Genomic DNA, 25841 nt, shown 5'->3' on the forward strand with positions numbered 1-25841 from the left:
CCCCCCCTCCAAAAAAAAGAATAAATTGCTGTGGTAGAGGAAGGAGGCTGTCCCTTTCTCATTTTGAGGTTAGTGTCTAATGCTTCATATTTCCAATTTAGTTGCATCTTACGCTTCAGTACATCTACCTGGAGGCACCCAGATGTCATCAGCAGATTCTTAGTTTTACTTGTTTCTGAATATGCGAGTGTGTGTCTCACCAAAATCTACAGAGAAATACAGGATGCTTTATATGGATTCTATGGAACTTTGCTTCTTTTCCTAGCAGTTTAATACTGTTCCTTCACAATGTTATAGAAAAGAATTTTAAAAGTAGACAGTGACAGATTAAAGCATGTGCTAAATTCTGATGACTAGAATGATTTTCCACCCTAGAAAGGAGAGCTCAGTATCTGAGTCAGTCCAAATCATGTTTACTATTACAATAACAAATTTGTCAGGTTTAACCTCATCTCTAGCATGCTGCACATCTATCAGGAGTAGCTCTGCACAGAAAAAGATTAATATAATGGGAAGTGTGAAAGGACAGGAGATGTTTCTGAGTTGTGATAAATGTATTTTGAAGTGGACCTTCCATTCTTTCTGTACACAAAATTTCCTTGAGAAAGGAGGAAAAAGAATTTAGTCATGATCATGATTTTTATCCTATAAAACATGCTTAGCACTCTGTAAGCAGTGTATTCAGGTGGAGAGTCGTGGGCATTCCATGATCATTGACTGCCTTTGCAGTCATTTAATTTAAGCCAAATTAAACCAGATTAGTTATGTGTTGACAATGTATTAGATAGGGAAAGCCTGAGTTTTCATTGTTCAAAGTTTAAAGAAAATAAGTCTGCTGCTGTTTTCATGCTGGTAAAAAATAATAATCTGCATTGTAGGGTGTTTGCATTTTCAGTTTTTGTGTGTATTTTGTTTGTTTTGATTTCAAGGTATCTAGCTAATACTTTGGGTAATTTCTACCAATAAATAACTTTTTTTTAAAGTTTTGAACTTGTAAATCAGTAGCTTTTATATGGCATCTGATTTGAAATTTTAATATATTATGCTGTATTGCATCGCACTCTGATTTTGTTTATGACATTTGATTATCATGTCAATTTATATCCAGGGTAGAAGAAATTGGCTGGATATCAAGCAATAAATTTTAATAGCTTCACCATCTGCATCATTTAGTATGGTATTCAGTTGGTTTTGCCCTGATGTGATAAACAAGTTATCATTGTTTAGGTACTGCTGATCTTCTGTTTTTGCCTGACTGAATTAACTGCATGTTGCTTGGTCTCTGATATCTCATCTGTGCGTTACAACAGCCTCTTAAACATAGATATGACATGAAATACAAAAATGGCACAGGTATGTTCTACAAGAGGTACTGTTTCCAAAGGTCTTGCTATATTTGGAAGCTAGTGGTGGAGAAGAATGTCTGTTGAGAACTTAATTGTCTGATCACCATTCATTAGTGGCGTTCAGGCATTCAGACTGGAAAAAAAAATGTGAAAGGAGGTGTTAGGACTAGCAATCATGACATAAATTTGCTAAGTACATCACTTGGCTTTTAGTGCAGACATCAGATTCTTGTCTGCACATTTTAACCATAGGAGCAAGCAGTCTCAGTGAGAGCACTCCTCAGTAGAGGGAGTACAATCAAACCTCCTGCTCCAGATTTGTGTATGGCTTAGCCAACCGCAGGGTTAAGTTTTGGAGAAAGTGAGTCATGGTCACTCTCAAGAGAGTGGTGAGCTGGTTTGGAGGCTTCCTTTGAGCCTACCGCTGCAACATGCACACTTCACTGCAGGCTTGTGCTGCATCCTTCACCCTGTCCTGGGTCAGCAGCAAAGTAGAACATGCTGCTCTGTGCCATGTGCTCTGAGGGTATCAGAGCCAGAGGAGAATAGATCTGTAAATCTCTACTGTCTTTACTAAAAGATTGAGGAAGACGAAGTGGATGGCACAATCTGGACAAAACCAGCAACTACATTGCTGGGTCTGAATTTTCCAAATGCAAGCCTCATTGCCATGCAACAGAGACTTCTGAACTAGGCTTTTGTACATTTAAGTGATATGTAAGCTTCTTAAAATGCAATGCATCCCACTGAAAAATAGCAGTGTTATCCAGCAGTAAAAGGGAGCATAGGAGACATTTTATCCCTTGTATTTCTTTCTTATCCTAATACACGTCAGAATTCAATACACCTAGATAAACAGATTTTATGCAGTCTGCAAAGATCTGCAACAATGAGTGTGCAGAAGAGAAATAGTTAAGAAATGCTATTTACAGAGTTCTTGTGAATTCAGAACTAAAGGTTTCTTCCATTTTATTGGTTTCACATATAAAGAAACTCTATTTATTTGACTCATAGAGAAAACAAAAAGGAAAGAAAGCAAGGGAAAATAACCAAGTTGTGATAATACATTGAGAAAGGCTACAGGAATAATACAGAAAATGCAGAATAAACAAAATGCATAACCTTGCTATGCTGAGAATTTGACAGTGTTTACACAATATTTTGGATGAGAAAATTGGGGAAGAGAGGGAGATGAAAGGAAGACAGACCTTCATTGCCTGTTAGCAGCCAAATTTCTGTTTAAACACTGTACAGTAAGCTTAAGTGACTGGTATGGAATGGAGCAAGCAGTCCAAGTGCACTGTAATTTCTCTACTTTTTTGCCAATGTAAACTGGCAGAAGAAGAATTAGCAACTTTTATCACTTTATTGTCAAATTCTATCTGCTGCCCATGAGCAACTGTCATTTTGTCTCCTAGAAAAAACATTCAACAGCCTGAATGTAAATTTGGGCTTATCCAGATGTACAGAGTCATTGCCATTAGATAACAGAATCACAGAATCATCTAGGTTGGAAGAGACCTCCAAGATCATCTAGTCCAACCTCTGACCTAACACTAACAAGTCCTCCACTAAACCCTAATACTGCAAACACAGATAATGTGTTTACAAATCATATAGTTATTAATGATGCCTTTTTGTTGGTGTTCTTAAATGGATTCTCCTAAATTCCAGCTGAGGTGCAGCAAAAAGTTAGTTTTGATTTATTTTTTTTTTGTAGCTCTGGAGGGAGCCAAGTCCAAAGAATTTTATGTGATTAATGCTGATGAATAATTTCTTCATGTTAACAGAGAATAATAAAAACATGACTCCTTCTCCCAACAAAGATTTTTTTTTTTAATGGCATAAACGTATGCTAACATCTAAGGCATCTGCCACAAGTTCATTTTGCTCACCAGGTTCAGTGTTATTTGTTGCATGTAGGCATTCATGGAGGTAAAATTTGGGTTTTCAATAAGGTTTTAATGAGATTCCATTTTTTAACTGTCATCACGACACCTTGATTTCAAGTTGTTGATAATTGAAGCAGTTGACTGAACCTGATCCTCCTAAATGCCAGAACTCTAGCAAATGGGTTGAATGGTTTGCTAGATTTAAGCTTCTAATCTTACCTTCTCTTCCTCACTTTTATGTACTGTGACCAAAATCTGTTTTATGCAGTAATTACTGTCATTCTCTGAGAGAGATGGGGAAGGAGAACAAGTAAAATCCAGCACGGATATTGCAACAGTTTCTTTTCTTTATGCTGATAACTATCATTGAGTTTCCCAGTTGCATATTCTCCTTGTTTTCAAGCTTTTTCCTTAACTCCTTTGGTTCAATTTTGAGATGTCACTGATGAGGGATATGTAGTTTAAAACTGAGCTTTTCTTCTTTAACACTGTTTCGGATTATGACTTTTTAAATCATCTACTAAAGATAACCTGGGCAATCTCATGTAAGAAACTGCTTAATTTTAGAGAACGGTTGCCTTTAAACATATTTAGTATTGTGGTAACCCACAGGAGAACAAGTGAAAACCTTATATAGGTGTACACTGGGACAGCCAGCCTGATGAGCTTACAAATGTTAAACAAAAATTCTTCATGTTCAGAATATAAACTGGTTTCTGGGTCCATTAGGACAGAAATGGAAGTATTTAACTGTACTATCAAGGAGGCTGTAATTTGGTTTTGTGTGTATGAGAGAAATCACAGAGGGGAATTATGGTTTGTACTTTAGAAATGGCTCATTTTTGTCAGGCTGCTACACTTCATTTGAATATTGTTACTTGTATTAACTGAACAAAGAGCACTAATCAGTTTAGGCTTCTAGATTCTGTGTCAAATATTCTGGGCATAGACACTTCACCAATGCAGACTCTAAGAATTTTATTATTTTATTTATTTTTTTACTTCTGAAAAGTAATTGCTACTACTGGCACTGCTTCCCTGGGGCTAGGCTCCTGCATTTAAATTACTGATTTGTCTAACTCTTCATGGCAAAGATGCTAGCAGGCAGGCAAAATTAGTCTGTGAGTACCAGTCACATCATTGCATTTCTAGAGCTGGGAAAATTCATCTTTTCTTTTTTTTTTTTTTCCTGTAAATAACATCTTATTGGCATATCCTTTCTTCTAAATTAAAGATTTTTTTTCCCCCATTTTCAAGCTGGGATTATTGCTTAGATCTTAGAAATCCATCCCACACTATAATAAGGAATAGTATAAGAGAATGGCAATCTTGCTTCATGACATTATGGACTTCACCTAATTTGAGAACATTTTTACGTGGCTATCTGGCATATTCATGCTTTTTCCTAACTAAAGTGTATTTTTAACAAGAAATTTGTACAGTTTTTTGCAGCAACTGTGCTGACAACAAAACTGCCAGAAGATAATACTTATTCATTTCTGTAGAAGATAGAGAATATTTCACAAGCATGAACTCTAGCTTTCAACAATCCCATGAAATAAAAGCAAAACAGTAGGAAGGTGGATACAATGACCATCCCAAGCATGTGGTAATCTATAGCTCATCTTCTCTTCTGCATCTGTGCTTTGTCATAAATGTGTCTGTTCTTAGACTGAGACACTCTACAAAAATAAAACATATCAGAGGTTTATACGTAGTCAGATAAGCAATGAAATCTGTTTACCAGTCACTTGCTGTCTATTGTGATTAAGAGAAAACTCTGTTCTTATAAGGACGTTCATTATTCTTCAACTTTAGCTTTTTTTCTGAGGTAAACTTTTGCCAGGTTTCTCTGTTTAGAGATAGTGGTTAGGAGGGGCTGGGGTATAAAATAGTTATCCATTGTTCTGTGCAAAGTCTCAGGTAGGAGTCCTTCAGTATTGAGTGTTGATTCTTAGCCTGGTCCAGTCATAGCTTGCTGCACTACTCTTTTTGCACTCATTTTTGTCATTCCTTCATCTGGGAGATGCCAAAGTGGAACTAAATGAACAGCTATTGCTCTAGTTGTATGTGTTGTGGTTTTTGTTGTGGTTTTTGGTTCGGTTTGTTTTTTGTTTTTTTTTGGGGGGGGGGGGGGGGAAGTATTGGGGGCGTATTTCATAGTTTTGGGTTTTTTTTCCCCCAATTTTGATAGTCTGGAAATTAACAATTTTGCCAGCTAAGTGAAAACACAAAGGGGTAAACTCTAATTTTGCTGGCTCCAAAGAGAGCTGGCAAGAAACAGTGCTATTAAGAAACAATGAAACAATGGCTGTTTTGTGCATCATGTGAAAAAAGGGGAAAACTGCAACTTGAGACAAATGAAATATGATGCTTTCAGCTTACCTGTCCTGAAAAGTTCCAGGTCTAGCACAATGTTCCCTTTGAGTCTATTGCTACGCTTCAAAGCCTGTACTCTGTTTCAGGATGGGTCATTCATTACATACTATCTTTTAATCTTGAGATGTGTTTGGTTATGAAAGGAAGAGAAAAAGGAGAGCTTATAGTCTTCTTGGTTCAACAGATTTTGAAAGTGGAGTTAATATTAAGGCAAAACATCAAACAAAGATGGCAGAACTCTTAACAGCTCTGTGATGTTTTAGTATATTTGCAATCTTTTTTCGTCTTCCCCGAGAAACAAAAAAAAAATAAAGGAAAAGAAAAAGCCATTTAAAACTCATACTTCTATTTCCGGGGGCTTCTGGTCTGAGAGATCAAAATCAACATTTGATTTTAGAATGTCATTGGGAACACTACACGTACAAAGTCAATGTAGTGTGTCCGCATTGTAACCCTTAAAAGTGTCATGAAAATTCTTCAGCAATGCTACTACACATGTCAATAGAACAAAAGAAATTAAAGCATTGGTGAACAGTGTTTTCATGTGTTTGTTTCCAAATGTGCATTTCCCTTAGGAAATTATATAAGGCTAAATGACACTTAATTCCAAAAAAGTATTTGTTTGGGCAACAGCTGGAACATTATACTCCAACTTGTTGCAGGTGACTGAAGTAATGGTAAGGCATGAATGTTGATAGAGCATCCTTTTTTAATCAATCATAAACAATACAGATTGGTAGTGGTGGTTACAGGAAAACAGTGAGCCAGAAAATTGGTGGTATGCTATGTGTGGATCAAATGCTATCTGTTTCCTCATATGAAAGAAATTTGTGTGCCATAACTATATAACTAAACACTTTCCCATGATCCATTTAAAGTCTTGGACAAGATGTAATGGGTAAAAGAAAATGAGAATGATTTGGAATGAATCTCAGTTACAGAAATCTGTCTGGATATTCTACACCTTTTTCTTTAACTATAAAGTTTTGGTTTAAAAAAAAAAGTATAAGAGACTGTCTGATTAATAAATTGCAATCAATTGCAATGCCTAATTATCTCCTTAGGAGGTTTGAAGAGAAAATAATGGATGAAGCATGCTTTCCTCTCAGCATGACAGGAGCTAGCTAGAAAATCTTCATAGTATTGAAAAAATAAACAAGCCATTGCTATATGTGAGGAATAGAACAAAGTCTTAAATAAGTTTGCATATGATTTTCTTTTCTTGTTTTTAAATCAGGTAGGGTGAGAGTTATGTTTGTGTGCGGATAATTGAAACAGTGTATTAGAAGTGATTGTCTTTAAAATTCTCTCAAAATCCCAGTGGGGATTATATTTCTGTATGACATCTGAAGGGAAAAAAAGTTATGATGGGTTAAGGGTTTTGCTAACTCTACAAGTTATTTTGTCATTCAGAGAAAACAGATCTGTTGATCTTCAACAGTTGTTCATTAGAGCTTGAACTATTTAAAATACTTTGATTTAATGTTGCAGCTGCATTGGGTTTTTGGTTGGTTGGTTTTGTTTGTGTGTTTTTTAATCCTTTGTGTGTGTGTGTGAACCTGGAAGTCTGCAAGTGTCTTCTGCAACAAACAGCTCTTTGGTAACATACTGATGAAAAGATGGTAATTGACAGGTCTTAATTAACTGGCAAGAGCTTCCCTGTTCATTTCAGCTTTAATTTCTGTTAAACTTCAGAGGAAACACTGTTAGCTAGACAGGCATAACGTATATGCTAGATGATAAGGACCAGTTTACAAACCATGATCTTATTTCTGTTATTGATTATACTGCAGTGATTCTTCCTTGGAAGCAGGGAGCCTGGCCCAATTGATATAGTTTTGTATATGCACCTTTCCTCAAGAAGGACTAAAAGAGAGTGTTAGTTGCATTTTATGCTCTGTACACCCTTTTGTTTTTCCATTCTATTACATTATGATGTCCATTGACCTTCCAGCGGGTTAAAGGAGAGGAAGTAATGAATGGGGTAAAAGTGCATCATGTGTGATGGAAAAAAGTCAAAAAGGGTTGTCCAAAAAAGGCAGCAAAATTCAGGGTACAGTCAGGGAGGGACATGGGAACAGAAGGAATGATGATATTTTGTGACTAAATGAAGCCTTGGATTTCCCTTGTGTTGAGTTCTGTTGGTAATTTTGTTTTCTGCATCTCAAGAAGGATGTAATAGGGTTAGAAAAGGTGCAGAGAATGGCAACTGAAATGCCTAAGACTGTGCACATCTTTATAAGGAGACTAAAAAATCTGGGACTCCAGTCTGGAGAAGAAGAGGCAGAAGCAGGGGACATGACCAAGGTGACTACTAGTTAAAGGGAATCGGCAGGGATGTATGCTCTAGGACTAGTAGTGCTGTAATGGTGGGTGCACAGAAACAACAAGGTAGAAAAGGGCAAAGCTTATTTGTTCTCCTTAAAACTGTGTTTTATACCACCGTCCAGAGCAGAATATCAGGCTAGGCTGTATGATGTCTTTCTCCATAGGGCATTCCTTATATTCTCCTGAAAGAGTATGGGTTTAATTTCTCATAAGGTGAACTGTGAAATCTTTCTTACCTGCCTAACTTTGGATGAGAATATATGTGTATATATATATATTTACACGTGCTCTCCTTTACAGGAGAGACTAGGATTGGACCTGTTCCAGATTTTATCTTGTATCCTTTTGCTCCAAGTAACTTATTCCTTCACTTCAAAATTCAACAAAATTCAAATTGAGCGTAGGCTGAATTTTTTAATTGTAACATTCTTGGAGAAGCCTGCAGGAATACCTGATGATTCTGAAATTGTTTACAGCAAGGTAAATATTTCTGGCCCTATTAGTCCTTACATATCTTTGGAGATCAATACTAGTTTAAAAAAATAACATGATACTTTTTCATCATAACCTGGGTTCTCAAGCCTGTGTGAATAAGACCCCCATGCCCAATATCCAGTACTAGCAGAAGATGCTGGCAGTTTTATTATATGAAACAAACTTGTGGATAAAAACCCCAAGACAACAATAATCCAACCTAGATTTCAAAACAGAAGCCCTATTTCAAGGGAATAAAGATGTTAAACATTATTTACACTGGGCAGATGGAGCACGTAAATTGCTTTTGCTGTTTCCCAGGCTCAAACAGAACTAAAGAGTACTAAAAACCTGAGAGTCACAGATAGAAAGTTAATAACGACAGGAGATAAGTTTTCCTTACAAGTGCCTGAAAACTACTTTGATATCTCTGACATGCAATGAATTGCCTGTCAATATCTCACCATTTGAAAAGTTTTAGCTTTCTGTAAACAACTTCTCCTTGAGCATTTTTCATATGCTCTGAGACCAACCATTTAAACTTCCAGCCACTCCTTGGGAGGTGTGCCTTGTATCACTTAAGTGTGCTGGGGCATTCATAATGTAACACAAAAAAAATGTGTAAGGTTCTTTAACAGATTTTTTTTTTTTCCATTTCCATTGACTGTGTTATCTTGTCAGACCAGCTTTATGCTCTTTTTTGATAAGCTTCCCATTCAGGAAACACAAAGGATCCTAGAAATCTATATATATTGCTGACCTTGCTGCTTTTCCTGCCCTGTCCTCTAACTCTTTCCAAAGTCTCCCTTTTAAATCTTCTCCCTCACCCCTACCCCACTTTTTAATCCAAAGCCTTAAAAAGTACCATATTCCAGCTAAAGAATTGTGCCTCTGAGACCAGTTATCATCTAATTCTTCTCTTCTAGTAGTGCTGTCCTCTGCTACAAAATTGAGCACCTCCCAACTCCTCTGCCCCCCTGTGGTGAGAAGAATGGGAGAAAAAAGGCTTTCTGATCAATAAATTTAGCCAAATGCTAAATTTCCAGGGGGGTTGGGGGAGGGGTGTATGTATTGATTTGATTCCTTCCTCCTAATGAAGATGATGGTAGGTTTGAGCTTTGAGTTCTTTTTTCTACATAGCTTTGCATTTAGTTTGTGCCAAAGCTACCTTTTGATATTTGCCAGAATTGCTGCAATCTTTATTTCCTTTTTAGAGAAGGGGAGAAAGCCCTTCCACTTTATGTTTTGGTGCATTTATCTGGGTAGGCATAAAACTGGGGAATTCAGCTGAGTCTCTAGACTTCAGAGGTGTGTTTAGTATTTATCCTCGATCTTTCTCTTGCAAAAGAAATGGTAGAAGATTTTCCAATGCTTCATGGTCCACGTTTCTTTCATGTACTCCCTTTGGACACTTTTTCCCCTAGCACCCATTGCCTACCAATATCTTTCATTTCAAGTCCCAGTTCTGTTGCCCTTGAATACTTCCTGCCTTTTTCCTGATGTAGGAAGTGAAAGAGCAATGGGGAACAAACACAAGAAATTCATACAGTAGAGAATTTCTTTGTAGTGTTCTAAAAAGATTTTTTTAAAAAAAATGCAGTTTTGGTTTGTGTATAAGGACTAGTCTGCCCACAAAAAGCAGGGGAAAAGATTCTGCAATCTCTGCAGAGCATTGTCTGCCCTAAGAATCCTCCTGGAATGAGAGATCAGCACAAGTCTCCCCAGATAAGGACATTCAGATGCACTTACTCTATTAGCATTCTGGAGGAAAAAGTAACATTGGATTATTCTGTCCATTTGAAAAATAAACATTGTCAACACTTGTTTTATCCATGTTGATGTTTTCTGAGGTTCTGAAATTTTCTAAATCAATTTTTTTTAAGGGACAGGAAGGCAGAATTGACATACTTTTGCTTTTTTTTTCCTTTTAACTTCCTGAATAGTCGTAAACTAGATGAAAGTACATTTAATATATATATATAGTAGAAAGAAACTCACATTAGGAAAAAAAGTTATTCAGTATTAAACTTTCCTTATCTTGAGGAAGCCTGTCTCATGGCCACTGTAAATAAAAAGTCACACGTTTACCTTAGTTTGAACACATCTCCATATGGAATTGTTTTTTTTTCTCTCTCAACTTTAAATCTGAAAAACTTGTTTGGAAAGAAGAAGTTAACTGAGAAAAGACCCAGAACAATGCTTGCTTTTCTCAAACTAACTGTCTCGGCAATCTGGGATTGTGTAGCATACTGTCTCCTGACAGGCACACAAACAATACATCTTCAGGGAGACTCAGAAGAATGTTTGCACTTCATGTTTTTTCAGACTGTCAATACTGGGCTTCTAAGCTTAAAGATATCTATGTGCATTTACAGTATTATATAGAATTATGTATTTTCAGCGCTACTAAAATGAGCGTTACTCATTTACTCTTAGTTATTTACACATTTGTTTGTAATCTGTAGTTGCAGAAAATTTTTGCCTGTTTGTCCAGTGCTCGTATATGCTTTCTGTTTTTGAGAGGATATAAATGGTGAAATAAAACACCAGTTTTGATAAGTTGTTTTTTACTTTGCCAGATTTTGCAAACATAATAATAAGCATATTTATAGAAATCTAACCAGACACTACAATTTCTTGGAACTCTCTTGGAAATAAATAATTCATAGCTTTCTAAAGAGTACCTGTCATGCAGTATGAGAAGAACAGAATAAAAGGACAAATACCTTTCCCATTTAAAATAAACTTATAAGAAACATAGATTAACACAAAAACTACATTCAAGGTGTTTCTAGCCAAATTAAATACCAGTAAATTATATATTAATGCTAAAACTAGCTGTAGAATAGATGTTTGAAAGCCAGAATGGATGCGTGTAATGGAGATATAATAGTAAAAATATTATCAGGAGTATGCATCAAAATTTTAGTGAGAGTCTAGGAAATGATTCAAGAATACAGGGTACTAAGGAGATGGTATAAATTTTGAAAGAAGAATTAAATGAAAATCATTTATATTTCTTCAATATCACAAAATGAAAGACAATAGAACGTACCAGATATTAAAACTAATAATGGACTTTTTAAAGGTAGATGATTGTAATCAAGGGGCCCAAATGAGAAGCAGTAGTTTTTCACAGGCACTGATGTAACTGAGCTGGAATATACAGCACTTGATATTCCACGTATAAGGGACAATGGACTGAAAGGAAATAGAACAGGACACTGAGTAGAGGAAAAACAGGCTTTATGGACTGCAAATGATGAAGTGCATGAGGATGTTTAGGATGAGCACAATGAATTGTCACTGAATCGAAGTTATGATGGATATGACTATTATCCTAGTCAGTTTAGACAGGAGTAAAAGCTTGCTGACGCCTTGCAATGCTAGAGAGCTAAGAGCCATGAAAACAGACAGTAATGCTGAGGATTGTGTGGGACTCTGAAAAATGATGACAGAAGATATTAAATGATCATTTGAGATGCTGAAGAGATCATTAAAAAGCAATAGAGATGCTAAATAGAGTTGGATTTCTGCCCCTCCCCTCTCTCCCATACTCTGAAATGACAGAAGGCTTTTAAGGCCAGAAATTGTGATGAACAGCCATCTTTATAGATCCTTTTACAAAGATGCTTAAAGTAATAGATCTTCTCTATCCTGATAATATGAACTACTTCATATCTACCCACAACTCAAAACTGTAATTAATCCTATAGCACCAAACACTATCCTCATTCCAACTGCCCACACTGACTGCACAACGTAGGGTGTTTTTTTTTCTTTTTTTTTTTTAAAGTCAGGAAAAGCATAAAGAAGAAAGATAGTGGTATAAACTGTCATAACCTGTTGAAAAGATTGACTCTGAACTGAAAATACAGACAGTCCCTCTGCCATCTGTTATACCTGGAGATATCTGGCATATAGCTACAACAGAGTCAGGTGGAAAAGCTACAGGAGGCTTTCTAAGGTCATAGATTTGATAAAAACAGAAAGCAAAGATGCTGTGCAAGTCTCAGGTGCCAAAATGGTTTCCTGATAAATATCGGTTTGATGGGGAAGAAGTAAAGGAACTCCTACAATGTCAAGAGGAAATAAAATAGTTCTGAATAAACACAGAGGGAATAAGAAGGAAGAAACAAACTTCAGCTTCTTCTTGGTCCAGGGACAGTTGCATGTATGTTGACTACTGAGGTTAACTCCAGCAATATAAACTGATTGTTCTAAACTACCTAAACAGTATTTGTAGGAATTTTAAGGCCTGTGAATCTCTGGGGGCTTTGGGTTGGCATCCACACCCACTCATTGATGACACAGCCATAGTCCTGGCAGATTTGTCATTCTACCAGATGATTTAGCCACAAGACTGCCTGTTTAAGTCTTTTGTCACCAAGTGGGCATCCTCAAAAAATATAGTTAGTGTCTCTCTTTTTGTCTGTTGCTACTCTGAGCAAGTGAGCAAGTTTTGTATTTGCTTAGGAAACTCTTATGAACAAAGGACAGGCTCTTCACTGGAGGTTGGATATCTTACAGAACTGAGCTATGTACAAAACTAGCCAAAGGAAAAATTTGCATAGTTTTAATAGTAAATTCATCTAATGGTAAAATCAACTAATTAAATTCAGTAATAGTAACAGTACCAGAGGAAGATTAACTCTGGAAACAAAAGGAGGAGGGAAACACAGAAGGGGAGGGGGGAGTGCTGTAAAGCAGACCAGAAAAAGAGGGAAGATGGCAAGAGGGAGACATTCATTAAGTTGAGTATTTTTCTGACTGATAATTACATTTGAAAGGCCAAAGAACATGAACTCCTCATGAACTCTGACTGGAGAGGATTTGAAAGTATTTGGAATATCTTGATGAGTTTAATTTCTAAATGCAAATCTGTAGTGGTAGAAGCTATCAAATTAGAATGAGGTCAGCTGGGCTCTGCTAATTCACACCAACTCTGAACTACATTTAAATTATTTCCATCCATTGTGAACCTGGTTCAAAGCTTCTTTTACTGACAAATCTATATCTGTGGAAAGGACCCGCAAGTCAGCCATAAAAAGGTAGTAAGAAAACTCATTTTTTAATGAATGTTCATTTTGATCAGGATGCAGTATAATTCTAGGGGCCTGGAGTTATTCCTGCTACCATGTATGTTAGGAAGACATCCAAGAAGGTTTAACGCATGATTCTACAAAGTTCATGGCAATTTTCTGTGGATTTTCTTTGGTCCCTGGGCACGTAGTTAACCTTTTGCATCACTACAAAATGAAAAACAATATTTATCGTTATGTTAAAGAAAAATAGTACTTACAGCTGGGTTTCTGATGGGAAGAAATTCTATGAACAGTAATATGAAGAACCTATATTTAGAATGGCTTTTGGCTCTCTCTACATCTTATGCTTTGGAAGACAATTGATGTACAGGTAGGATTTTAGGAAAATATTTGTTTAGGATGTAATTTTGGAACACAACACAACTAGAAAGGTAAAACTGTAACACTCCATATTTACCAACATTACTAACTTAATATTTCTTTTGTTGTCTAAAAAGATATACCAGAGGAAGTTCCACTATGCCATTATCCTCTCTATCATGTATTATAGTTAAGGAGCTCAGTACGGAAGCAACAGATGATCAGTACAGAAAATTCCTCGTCTTGATGGATAAAGCTGAAAGCTTAGCAATCCAGAAATCTCTCAAAGTTTGCCACAAATGTTTTCATTATACCATAGATGTGGTTTTTTTCTTGAACTGTTTTTTTCAGAGCTCTGAGAGGGTTCTCTAATTTTTTGGGTGGACTTGCCAGTAATGATGTTCCAGTGATTTCTGATCCAGCATTGACCTCATTAGATTTCTGCAGACTTCTTCAGCGGTAGCTTGATGGTCATAACTGTGCACGAGAAATAGGGACACAAGTGTTAATTTTATATTTATTTCACAGTGTTGAAAATGGTTGATTATGTAATTAAGGATAAATATGCCCCACTGAAATAAATATCTTATCACTGACATCAGTGGACCAGCTGGAGCTCTACCCAAAATGCTCTGCTAATTTTCTGTATAAGGAAGCTTGTTCCGATGCATTCATCTTATCTCAGGCATCATCTAAGTGTAGTACGAGCAAGAAGTTACCTACCCACTTCTTCTGGGGCTCCAGAAAGCTTCTGTCTCTTGTTCTGATTGATTAGGACTGCAAGAAAGTGTTGGCATTACTGCCCTGAATGGAAACAGCCAGAGGAGGAAATACAAGCCAGTTGTTTCAGATTGCAGGCTGAAAGGATTTAGGCAAGATTCACGTAAAACTCTAAACTCTGGTAACCGAAAAGGAACCTCTGAACTTTTCACTCATAGCTGCTAAATGTGCTTGTGTACTTGGATATTGAAGACAGCTGCTCCAAATGTAAGAGATTGTCTAGGTCCTCTGCATCATTGCTTTCTTCTGTACTCAACTTACCTCTTTTTTTTATTATTGCAGAAATAGAAAATCCCTGAAGTGCTTTTCATGAAAGAGGGCCGGTCAAAGCAGATCACAATTGTAGTGCAAATTGTGTTTATTTGATTTCTAAGTACCTTTCATTGTCAACTTTCTTGTACATTCTCACTTCCATCTGGAAGGCTGGGAAGGCAGCTGGCTTCCCAGCAGACACCAACTCCACAATTAGGTAGCTGGCAGGCAGCTATTGCTTTCCTGTTTGTGGAGACTGTCTGCCTTGTGGACCTCATGGCACTCTTGCCCAGTATAATCCATTTGCACAGGGAACCTGGCTGCAGTTTTTGGCCCTCAGTCAGGGATATAAAGAGTTCAGTTGGCTCTGTAACAGTAACAATACAATATACAACCGGGCATTAGAAAACATATGGACTCTAATGATTTGAAGCCAGTTTGCTGAGTTATCTGTACTCTTCGTTTACTTTGTAAGGAATATGCTAGGTATTTTTGGGAGGTATTTCAAAATATCAAACTGTCCCAGCTGGATGACACAATAATACGTTTCTTGTCCTGCTGACTATAAATCAGAAGCATGCTTATGAGGCTGTACCTTGTGTACCTTTCTGGTGGGCTGTTTCATGCTGCCTATGACTTCTAAGCGGCATTAATCTTTGAGGCTATTTTTAGCCTGTTCAGTTCTTGTTCTGTTCAGTTCTGTTCTGTGCTGCTTCAGGTTCCTGTAATTCAGAAAAATACTATGAACTTTAGTTATTGTCAATTTTTCCTAACATTCAAAGCCCTTTCAAAGCTTTACTGCATTTTCCTCGTTTCTCTGACTATGATCTGTATTTGTTTGCTAGTTCTGATGTTGTCTTGCCTGCAGATTAAAGAAATAAAAATTTACTATTCAAAAGTGTGGGAGCTTGATTTAGAAAAAAAATAAATACTAATTTGTGGGAAAACTTATGACGGGTAATAAGCTGGAACCAGTTTTTAACAGCTGGGGTGAAGGTACATGATATAGCGCAGGGTCTCACAAAAAGCCCCTTAACATTTCACAGAAATAAGGTGATTTGAGGTTATTTTAGAACTGACTGTTGTGATTCTTGTTGCAATTTCTAGCTCAGCAGTTTTTTCTTTCTTTTACAGTAAGTAGTTACAGTAAGTAGCTGTGTGAAACTCTGTCCTTTCTTTTTCTCCTTCTGCTTTCTGGTGGTAGTAAAGAATTGCCCAGCACTTTTGAAGTCACCACACTCAGATTTGGGAACTTCTTTTACAGATTGTGTTTCTCCTCTCCTTTAGCAGCATCCATCTCTATGAAACATACTTGAGGGTCTCCGAGCTTCTGCCAGCTGTGTTACCTTTGGAACCAAAAACTAAACTGTATTTCATCAGTGCTACGGAGCTCCAATGAGAGGATGTGCCAGCACATTCAGAGGAAGATAAGAGAGCTCTGTCCATGCTCCATCACAGTGAGCATTTCCTTAGCCCTAGTGATGAATCATAATGGAATCTGCTAAGTAGAATTCTTAAGTTAAACTTTTTCTTTTCTACTGTATTTGTCATTTCAATGAAGGGGGCTCCTTTTGTGGTGTTTGTTTGTTTTTTTTTTTAATGTGGTTTTATTTTTCCCAGAAGCCCCAAAGATGGCAAAAATCAGTAGCAAATAGGAGTCTCGCATTCTGGTCTTCTAGAAAATATAAACCCAAATTTAGATTTTATTTTTCCATCTTCATTTTCTTGGTTCAAACAACAGTTATCTAAAGAGAACATAACATTTTGCACACATCAGTTACTGACACCAATTACTTTTATCTTTTGCTTTCTCCAGGAGGCAAACAAGCCTTGTTATCTTCATTGAATAGGAAGGAGCTTCAGGCAGGGGGAAGGGGTCGCCTTCAAAAATCCTGTAGGCACCTCTCTGCATCCTAGGGCTATCTCTTAACCATACAGCATCTGAGTCATGGACAATGAATTCTGGCCCCATCTTTCGGTGTTGTCTTTAATCACAAACAATTCTTCTAACTTTATTTCCCTGTATGAAAAAAACTTTTTTTTTTCCACTTTACTGTGAGGAGGGGTTGAAAAAGGGAAGATAAACGGTTTCTAGAATCAAATTCTAATCTTTTTAAATACTTGTGTTGTTATGCCAGCAAACTCACATCCTCTGCAGGCAATATAGCTCCAGATGCTTCCTTTTCTTGATGTTATAATAGAGGTCTTCCTGAAAAGTGTTTAGTTTTCAGAGCATCTGATTTGTTTTCTTTCTTTTTGCTTCTGCAGAACTAATTTACGGGTTCAATATTAAAATAAATGTCATTAAGTCATAGTGAACAAACTAGCTTTTGTGGTTATTTAATCTCTCCTGGAAAACATGGATCTTAATGCAAGAAAACCCTACTCAAATTGTTATGCAATTGTTACGTTTCTGCCTCTGCTTCCTGGAGCAGAGGTCGTCAGCAGCCACGTTCCAGTGGGTTCCAAGCATTTTGTCCAGAATTGGATTTTCCTCCTGTTCACTCAGGAACACCTTGAGGAGCTTTGCCACATTCTTCAGGCAGATATGCTGTGTGTGTTCTTGCAAGTGGCATCCACCTGTGTTCCAATCACAGTCTTGTTTAACTTTCTGGCTGCTGCTACCATCCTCCAGTGTTTGATATTGCATCTGCCTAACAAAAAGAGCACTCCAGGTGTTATTTGGCTTCAGATTTAGTTACAATATTTTACTCATTGTCCTGTTGCTAATTTGAATATCTTGGCCAGATTCCAATGCAAGTAATTGCATTCTGTCTAATTTTCTCTGCCATTTCCATTGCAGGTGTTGTCTGTCACTACTTTGCAAGAGTGCTGAATGGTACTGCTGTTGAATTTCCAGTGCGTAGCTGGGTACTGGAAAAGAAAATTGCACATGGATTCCAAAAGGACTTTATCTTTCTCCCTTTGGAATGAAATGCCATGTTAATAACACATTTTTGAGGAGAAAATACTACATCCAAGTCTGGTAAATTTGGTGCCAAAAGAGGCGTATAGAAATATTTATTAGTATTGTGATCTTCGTGTTAGTTTTTTAGATATATTACCAGAAACAATTTGGATATTGAGTTGTTACATTTTACATCCTTGATTCAGATGTCCAGGACAATCACACTAGCAGTAGAGGTAAAAAAAGATTTGCAGTACACCAAGCAGGTGTTCACTGCAGATTCCAGAGTGTTGTGGCATGGCAGCTCAGCTATTAGCATCAGTCTAGCCATAGCATCAGGGAGCTTAGTGCAGAAAAAAAATGATCCTGCCCAAGATCTGTGCCATACTTTACAAGCCAGGGCCCCACAAAGGCTATTTTGCAATAAAGTCTCTTAATGGCCATCCTGAGAATGGTGGTGCATTGCAAGTGAACTTTGTTATACAACCCCATTTGGAGGAGGACAGGGAATCCTGATCTAAGAGACTCGCTTTACTGCAGATACTTGGGATAACTTTCTTAGTAGTTGAGTGCATACAGGTCTTTCAGGGGTTTATTTCCATCTCCTAATGAACAAAGCCAGGTGTACTTTACTTCTTTATATATTATGTACATAATGATTTTGAAACACTTCAGGTCACCTGAAATAAAATGCAGCATAAAACATTTTTCATTAATAGTAATTTGATTTTTAAGTCGTATCACCTGACTGTTTTACTGGCCCTTTCATATTTTCTTTTCACAAGTGTTCAAAGCACTAATCAATGTTTCCCCAACCCAACAAAAGAAGTCATAGAAATCAAACACTTCTATGTCTGTGTTATATCTTACAATATGATTCTACCTGTTAGTTTAATGTTAATCGCAAGGTTGCACAATTTAATCTCTATGAGATTATAGAAATTAGGATTATAAATGTATTATATACTCCACAAAATCAAGAGGTAATTATAGAACCTCTACAGCAAATGTAGTTGAGAAGCTAAAATTTTCTTAATATGCCACTGAAGCAGAAAAAGTCCAATTTGGATTAAACAATTCTGGGGTATCTACCTTACTATATAGTAACTGTGACTGTGCCCCTTTGACAAACTGAAACAAAGAGTACTTCAAAAAAATTCTTTGTTTTATACCAATATTACTGGATTAGCTGACACAGAAGTGTTTGTGTGACCCAGCACCAATACTATGCGTAAGATTTTACCCATTCACTTCAGTAATCACAAGAAAGAGGCATTGAAAATAACACTACACCAATAGTTATCATGAGGAACTGTTGCTCAGATAGTATTTAGAAAAAATATATATAACCAACATAGTTAATAGAAATGTTGCAGAATCCTGTGAAAATTGTTTTAAACTCTGTAAAAGTTGGTCAGAAATTATATTATTTCTGAAACATTGAACATAACATCTGAACTCACCACCATTCTTCTAAATTTTTTATCTAAGAAATCTTTTTTTTCCCACACACAGTTTGCTTCGTCCTTTAAAAGATGTTCTTTATTAATAAAATGCCACTGTCTTATCCTAAATACAGAGAAAAAATGTCCAGTACATGAACTGTGATGGTATTTTGTTGTACCTTCTGCCAGAGACAATATTTCAGAAGGCCATACAGACTCTGTGGCTTAAAGGCTTAGAGGCACCGTCTTGTAGTCCTTGCTTATGTAAATACTTGTTAAGATGCTTGTTGTGATATAACTGTTCTGCTTCCCAAGGCGTTAGCTGTTCTGCTGAAATGGTATTGCATTACATTGTGTTATGGAATATTTCTAAATAATAAAAGCAATATAATTTTGATAGTCTTTTCTTGGTTATCAGACTACTCTATGGGGTATTTGTAACGTGCAAGAGTGGTTGCTCAAGCTCCTTTCCTTCACTGAGTTAAACCAGATTGTATAAATTTGCAATTCAATGAAGAACTTGCATGAAATTAAATGTGTGCCTTATTATTTTTCTTCTGTATCTAGGAACCCTTGTGAGAAATGTTTTAATTAAAGAGCTAGTCAGGTCAGCACCTGTCCAAGTGCAACATGGATTTAGTTTCAGATACATTAGTTAAAACTTCAAAATTGACATGGTGTTTTTCCCTGATCTGTAAAGAGAAAGGAAAAACAAAGTGTTGAGAAGGGAAAGCAAGGATAGAACATTCTCTCCCATATATCAAACACAATACTTCAGATCTTGCAACAGGTATTCATTTGTAGTTTTGCTCCTAGACATTTATTTAAATAAAGCATAGCTTGAGAACAGTTAATTTGAGAGCGATGGTACGTGGATGGATGTTCTCTTGCATTTGTTGGGTTAGGAGCTCTCACACTTTTCTCTGCCACTTGCATTGCAACTGAAAAGGTGCCACTGAAGCCTGTTTGTTATCCATAGCCTAAGACATATTCATGATTTGTGTGTTTGACACAACTTCTGTTAAATAGGATTACCTCTCACCACATAAAAACAGAAGTTCTGCACTAAATATTTTCCTCTGTGTAAAACAGAACAAGCTGAATTCTGCTACAAAAAATCTATCCTGAAATAGCATCGCAGTTCTGACTCAACCCTATGAAACCCAGGAAAGTCAGAAGTACAACTAAAATTAGCATCGGATGCTTCAATCTTTAACTCATGCCAGAATGCAAAGTAAATGCTCTGAAGGCACTCTGATGACTTCCAGCCAGGACGCATCAGAGGGTTAACAAGATTTTTTTCATATTTGGGCGCTGCTCCAGCAAAGCGCTTAGGCGTATGCTGAAGTCCTGTGGCAAATGTCAAACATTTTTGATCGTCTGTAGATAACTAGCCATTGTTTCACTGAGAAATTTTATCTTAAATTTCTACTTGCTCAAGGCTGATGAAATAAATACACAGATTAAGAGTGAATATACAAATAAGATATTACTCAAGCTGATTTATTAATGTAGTGATTAACAGTGGTAGGTTCCTAACTTGAACAAGAGTCATAGTAATAGCTTACCTTCCTCAACACTTGCAAGATGTAGTGGGTGACATTGGTAGTAGGGTGATGGTTGGACCAGATGATCTTGGAGGTCTTTTCCAACCCTTACGATCCTATATGAAAGACATGGTTTAGACATTGCATATATGATGTGAGGATGTATTGTGTCTGTATTCTTTTCAGATGATGGCTTTCCTTGTTGGGCTGTATTTCCTACATTGCCTACAATGCACCGTGGCACTACACCAGGGAACTGCAGTGGATTCAGGGTTTAATAGATCAATATTTGCAAAACAGATTTGCTAAGTATATCTTGTAGGGGCTAGCAGAATTGATGGACTTCGTGTTTTTTGTCAGTGCTCAGCTTAAGGTACTTCCTTTACGTGAGAATTAAAGATAAAGTTATGCTCATGGAAGACTGTAGAGATTGTAAAAAACAAGAAAGAAACACCCCTTTTCTCTAATTAATCGTTATATTCTAGTGAAAGTTTTAACTGTATAATCTCCTATCATAGCATATTTGAACTTTCATTTGCTTTCATAGCAAATTCCTCTTTAAAAACTGTGGTTTAACTGTTCTGGGGCAAAGATCACTGTTCCTCTGTGGAACAGGGACAGTTACCTTTCTTTACAGAGTTGTTATGAAAATTGATAAATTAGTGTTTGTAGATGACTTTGAATTCATCAAGAAGAAGCTGTTAGAGAACAGTAAGGAACTGTCATTTTTTGATACTGCAGGAAATAAATTCTTGAGGTGTTATTCTCTGCTTATCTGAGGATAAAATGTCTTTCTTAGGAGAAAATGTGCTGGGTTTTGTCTCCTGAATATTACTTGGGCTAGGGAAACAAGTGTATTAATTAAGGCCACATCAAATCAGAAGAGTTATGAGTAATTATCTGGAAATCTTTCTCGTATGCCATAGCTTTCAAAAAGATATATAGCAAATTTTTGAAACAAATAACCTCAGTAATTATTTGCCCTTATTTTGCCAAGTTTGTGAAATGCTTGAGCAACCTGATTCTCACAGAACAAAGGAAATGCAAGGCAATGTAATCATATATTTGTTCTACAGGTTTGGCCATGCATCTGCATTTACAGAAAGCTTAATGCCTGTTAAAATCATCCCTCCTGATGCGTGCACAAACAGCTGTGGCTCTTGTATGGTTTTGAATGGTCCTGTTTGTCACAGTAATGTGAGAATAAGCCCAAAAAGTCACCCAAATAGAAAATTCTGCTTTCCAGTCCTCTTTTGGTGTCAAGAAAACTCCACTGACTCTCAAGCTGCTTGGCTATTAAAACCATGACCTGTTTTAAAGGTATTTACAGTCAGTAAATGACTTTTAGGTTCTGTAAACCTTCTGTAAAAACTATGCGATGTTCTGTGTCTATTACAAAGGATTTGCTTCCTCAGACACAGTACAAACACAGTATTCAGTGTGCACATATGATTAACTGCATTGACTGATCCAAACAGGCAGCCTTACTCACACATAAGCCATGCATAGAAGGCTTTTCAGAATTCAGTCAGCACTTATGTGAATGTATTTATTGAACTCTGATGTGGAGACCGCAGGTAAAAATGCTTGCTTAGTTAGTAAAGGAAAATCATTTGGGCGTCTTTATGTATATATATGTGTGTGTGTATTTATATACCTACTTTTTACATAGAATTTATATATAAAATCCTTTTTGTATATGTTCCATAGCAAGTCTTGAACTAATTGCAGATCTGAAAAAGATGAAAACCATTCTGAGTGTTTCAGATGTACTATAGATTTCCTGCTCACCCTCAGTCATTCACAGATACGAGAGCAGTGGACAAAGTTTTAAACTGCAGCAGAAGTAGAAAAAATACCATCTAGCCAGCCTTATTTTGCTAATAAATACCAAGCTCTGTGCCCTTGGTATTTGCAATGATATACCTCCCTGAATGTCTCTGGTGAGAAGAAAGATATTTAGAACAGTAGAGCGCCATTTTGTATAGGAGAAAAGGGAGAGCTGTAGATGGGAAGAGGGCAATGGGATCTTCCAGGTCCCCCTAGGAAGGAGTGGGAAGGGGGCTGAGAGGCAGCCAACGGCAGCTGGAGGGAGCAGAACCACAGCTTACACAAGGAGGAGATGCCTCTTCTCCTGCGGGGCTACAGAATCGCCATTCCTCTAATCCAATTTAATGGCAGTAGAAAATGGAGAAATGAAATAGGTGCAGATAAGCTAAATGCACTGATTACATTCCTAAGCTATATGGATCAAATGAGGAAATGAGTTTGTCTTGGAGGCAAATACTTGATCCCACGGTATAGGATTTTTTGTGTAACACCAGCATCAAAATAAAAACAGAGCCCCCTTAGTGTAGTAATTAGGAGACAATAAGGGAGGAGAAAGAGGAGTAAAGTGCATTTTCTTTTTCTGAATTTTGAGAATCAAACTGATTAGTCTACAGTACAGGTAGCTTTACAAACTGCCAATGGAACCTAAAATAGTGAAAACTGAAGAGTTTTTATAGAAACCCCCTAGTCTGGATCTGCTTATATGACAGAAGGTTTAGGATAGGCTGTCAGTTCTTAAAAATCTGCCATTCTTCCTACATGCCCCAGACTTTCTCCAACTTAGAGAGACAAATCTCGTTCACAATCCTCTCAACTTTTTTCCTCTCCAGACAAGCTAATAACAGAATACATTATCTCCAGGATTTGGGGGGTGGGGGGGAGCTTCTCATTTTTTTAAGCATACATGTTACTAGTTCAGACAAACTGTCTTCTTATTTAGAAATAATACTACTTTTTCATTATTTTTTATGCAATACTGTTAGGTCTATAAAATATCATTTAGTATCAAGGAGCAGGAGCTTGTTTGAGTGTTACAAGATTAACGGTGTGTTGCTGTGTAACAGTGTAAGTTACTCAAGGCTCTCAGCTAACATTAACAAGTTAATGTGAGGAGGCCAGCTGTTACCAAGGTATTTGCTTCCACCTACAAGGTTTGGAGTGAAAACTCCAGTATCATATCTGGAAGAAAAAAAAAAAAAAAAAGCCTTTCTCAGTGCAACATTCCTGCCAAAGCCCACGCGTTAACTGATCCCTTTCCGACATCTGGGAGAGCACAGTCAGCCCTTTTGCTGGGGTTTTAACAAGCCATGCGGTTCATCACCTCCTTTGTCTCTTTACTTGGGGCCAAGTATCCATAGAGATGAACCAGTGAAGAGACTTCTGAGCTTATTTGCAGGATAATGGGGAATTCCAGCAGAAGCCTTTTTTATAGCGATAAGCAAGGACTTTGGTCCGTTTAACAGCCTTGATCTATTAGCTACCAAGCAAAGCAAAAAAAGAGGTTAAAGATATCAAACTTCCCACCTCCTCCTTTCTTCCCTCACAGACACCATACACCACTAGTTTATAAACAAAGAACTTTTGTATCCACAAAAGTATTCACAGCCTCATCTGTAGCCCAACAGTTACTTCTGAGCCTCTCAGCGGAACACAAGATCTCCTCTTACCTCTGAACAGACAGTGAAGCCCTCTCCAATCCCACTTTCTTCCTGGATTCCAATAGTCAACAAATTGGAAAAAAAAAAAAAAAAAAGAGAGAGAAGCTCTGAATCTAGCTAACCTGCCCTTGCTAATTGCAGGTCAAGGTTTTCTCTCCAAGCAGAATCTTTTCTTTCCAAGCTCATTCTCCAAGGAGGTAAGAAATTTCTTTTGTTCCAGTCTTACTTCTGTTTGTCCTAATATTTAACTACGAAAGTGCCAGTGCATCAGACTGTGAAATATATGGATCGTTTCATGTCCAGAAAAGGGCTTCTTTTCCTTCCAGGCTGCTCTTGTTGCTTCACTTAGAACCAGAAAGTTAATCAAGGAGCTTTACTTTGCATTTTACAAAGTGTCCTGGACTTACTTTCAGTGCAACTCAGTGTAGCTGCTTAATTAACTGTTTCCAAAACCTGAGAAACCATAAATCTTTACCCCAGCAGGGACTGCATAGAGATTAATTTTCTCAGGCATGAAAGGCAAACAAGATAGTGTGTCACAGCAGGACGCTTCTTTCTATAAGGACAGATATTCCACCTTGCTATTAATAGTGATGTTTTGTTGGAACTTGTATAAACAGATTCCTTTAAAAAAGGGAAAGGGTGCTTTCATCAAAAAGTTCAATTATTTTTTTGAAGAAAATCTAATGTTACTTAAAATAGAAGATTTTTACAGATCAGAGTATGTGAGAGCTTCTCTCATTCAAGGAAATTGTCACCTGAGAACATGACCCAGTCAGCAGGATCTGGATTTAACTCAGCTTATGAAAGTGTCTCTTTAACTTCAAATTTTAAAATTGGCTGTAGTAGTGTGTGCATGTATATATGTTCATATATTAATTTATACATATACTAATATACATAAAAATATATGTATTTATATATTTATATTTATATATATTATATTTTTATATATTTATATGTATGTATAAGTATATGTACATATACTAATAAAAGGATTAAAAGATTTTTAACGCTTCCTCCCTAGGCATATAAGCATTTGGACTGATGGCACAAAATAAGTATTCTTTTAAAAAAAAATGCTTATTTTAAAGTTCAAATAAAGTATAGCACTAAGATGATATTGGAAACCTTTTTTTTTTTTTTTTTTAATTATTCCTGGAAACCCGCAATTGTCTGTAGGAAAGCAGGAAGATATATTTGGTTGGGTGTATTTTTGTTTGTTTGTGTTTTGCATGGTGGTGTTTTTTTCATAACTTCCTAGATATATTCTCTGGGGCAATTAAACTATTTAAAAGATGAAATAAAATAAAGATATCATTATTAGTCTGACACATTTTGTGTTAAAAATAACCCAATATATTCCAACTAAAATTCTGCATTATTTCAGACTTCTCCATTTTTTAAGTGTCCATAGTCCAATTTTAACGTACTCTGGTAATTTAAAAATAAATAAAACATCAAAACTTAAACAATGCTTGCTATTTTTGTATCTCTAACTGGCATTGTTGTTCAAATAATGAAAACACAGGGCTGTGACAATTCCACTGTAACAAAATTGTTTCCCTGACTGTATAGCTCTCACTGTTTTGGGACC

General features: G+C 36.7%; 2 protein-coding genes and 1 long non-coding RNA gene across 16 annotated transcripts in view; 2 read left to right on the plus strand and 1 right to left on the minus strand.

The window, feature by feature from the left end:
- LOC308177537 (uncharacterized protein) overlaps positions 1-20771 on the plus strand; it is a 53901-nt gene extending 33130 nt beyond the window's left edge. For 5 of the 12 annotated variants that reach the window (XR_013939189.1, XR_013939198.1, XR_013939202.1 and 2 more), the window contains one exon: positions 16144-20771. Coding sequence is in view for 3 of the 12 variants with exons in the window: in XM_080555017.1 (XP_080411143.1) it covers positions 16144-16172 (29 nt within the window). In the remaining 9 variants the exon portion in view is untranslated. Of the gene's footprint in view, positions 1-14593; positions 14812-16143 lie in introns of those variants that run through there. The other 7 variants (XR_013939194.1, XR_013939201.1, XM_080555015.1 and 4 more) reach the window with 5 other exon arrangements.
- LOC308177541 lies at positions 48-24375 on the minus strand. The gene is made up of 3 exons (XR_013939237.1): positions 24254-24375; positions 20778-20872; positions 48-14301 (listed from the first exon to the last, which is right to left on the minus strand). It is a non-coding gene; the product is annotated as an uncharacterized lncRNA (long non-coding RNA).
- ATP10B (ATPase phospholipid transporting 10B (putative)) overlaps positions 23458-25841 on the plus strand; it is a 156107-nt gene continuing 153723 nt past the window's right edge. For 2 of the 3 annotated variants that reach the window (XM_080554977.1, XM_080554978.1), the window contains exon 1: positions 23458-24441. The gene's annotated coding sequence lies outside the window, so the exon portion shown is untranslated. The remainder of the gene's footprint in view (positions 24442-25841) is intronic. The other variant, XM_080554971.1, reaches the window with a different exon arrangement.

This window comes from Anser brachyrhynchus, assembly GCF_964034855.1.
Source record: "Anser brachyrhynchus genome assembly, chromosome: 14".
In the NCBI taxonomy this organism is placed as follows: Eukaryota; Metazoa; Chordata; class Aves; order Anseriformes; family Anatidae; genus Anser; species Anser brachyrhynchus.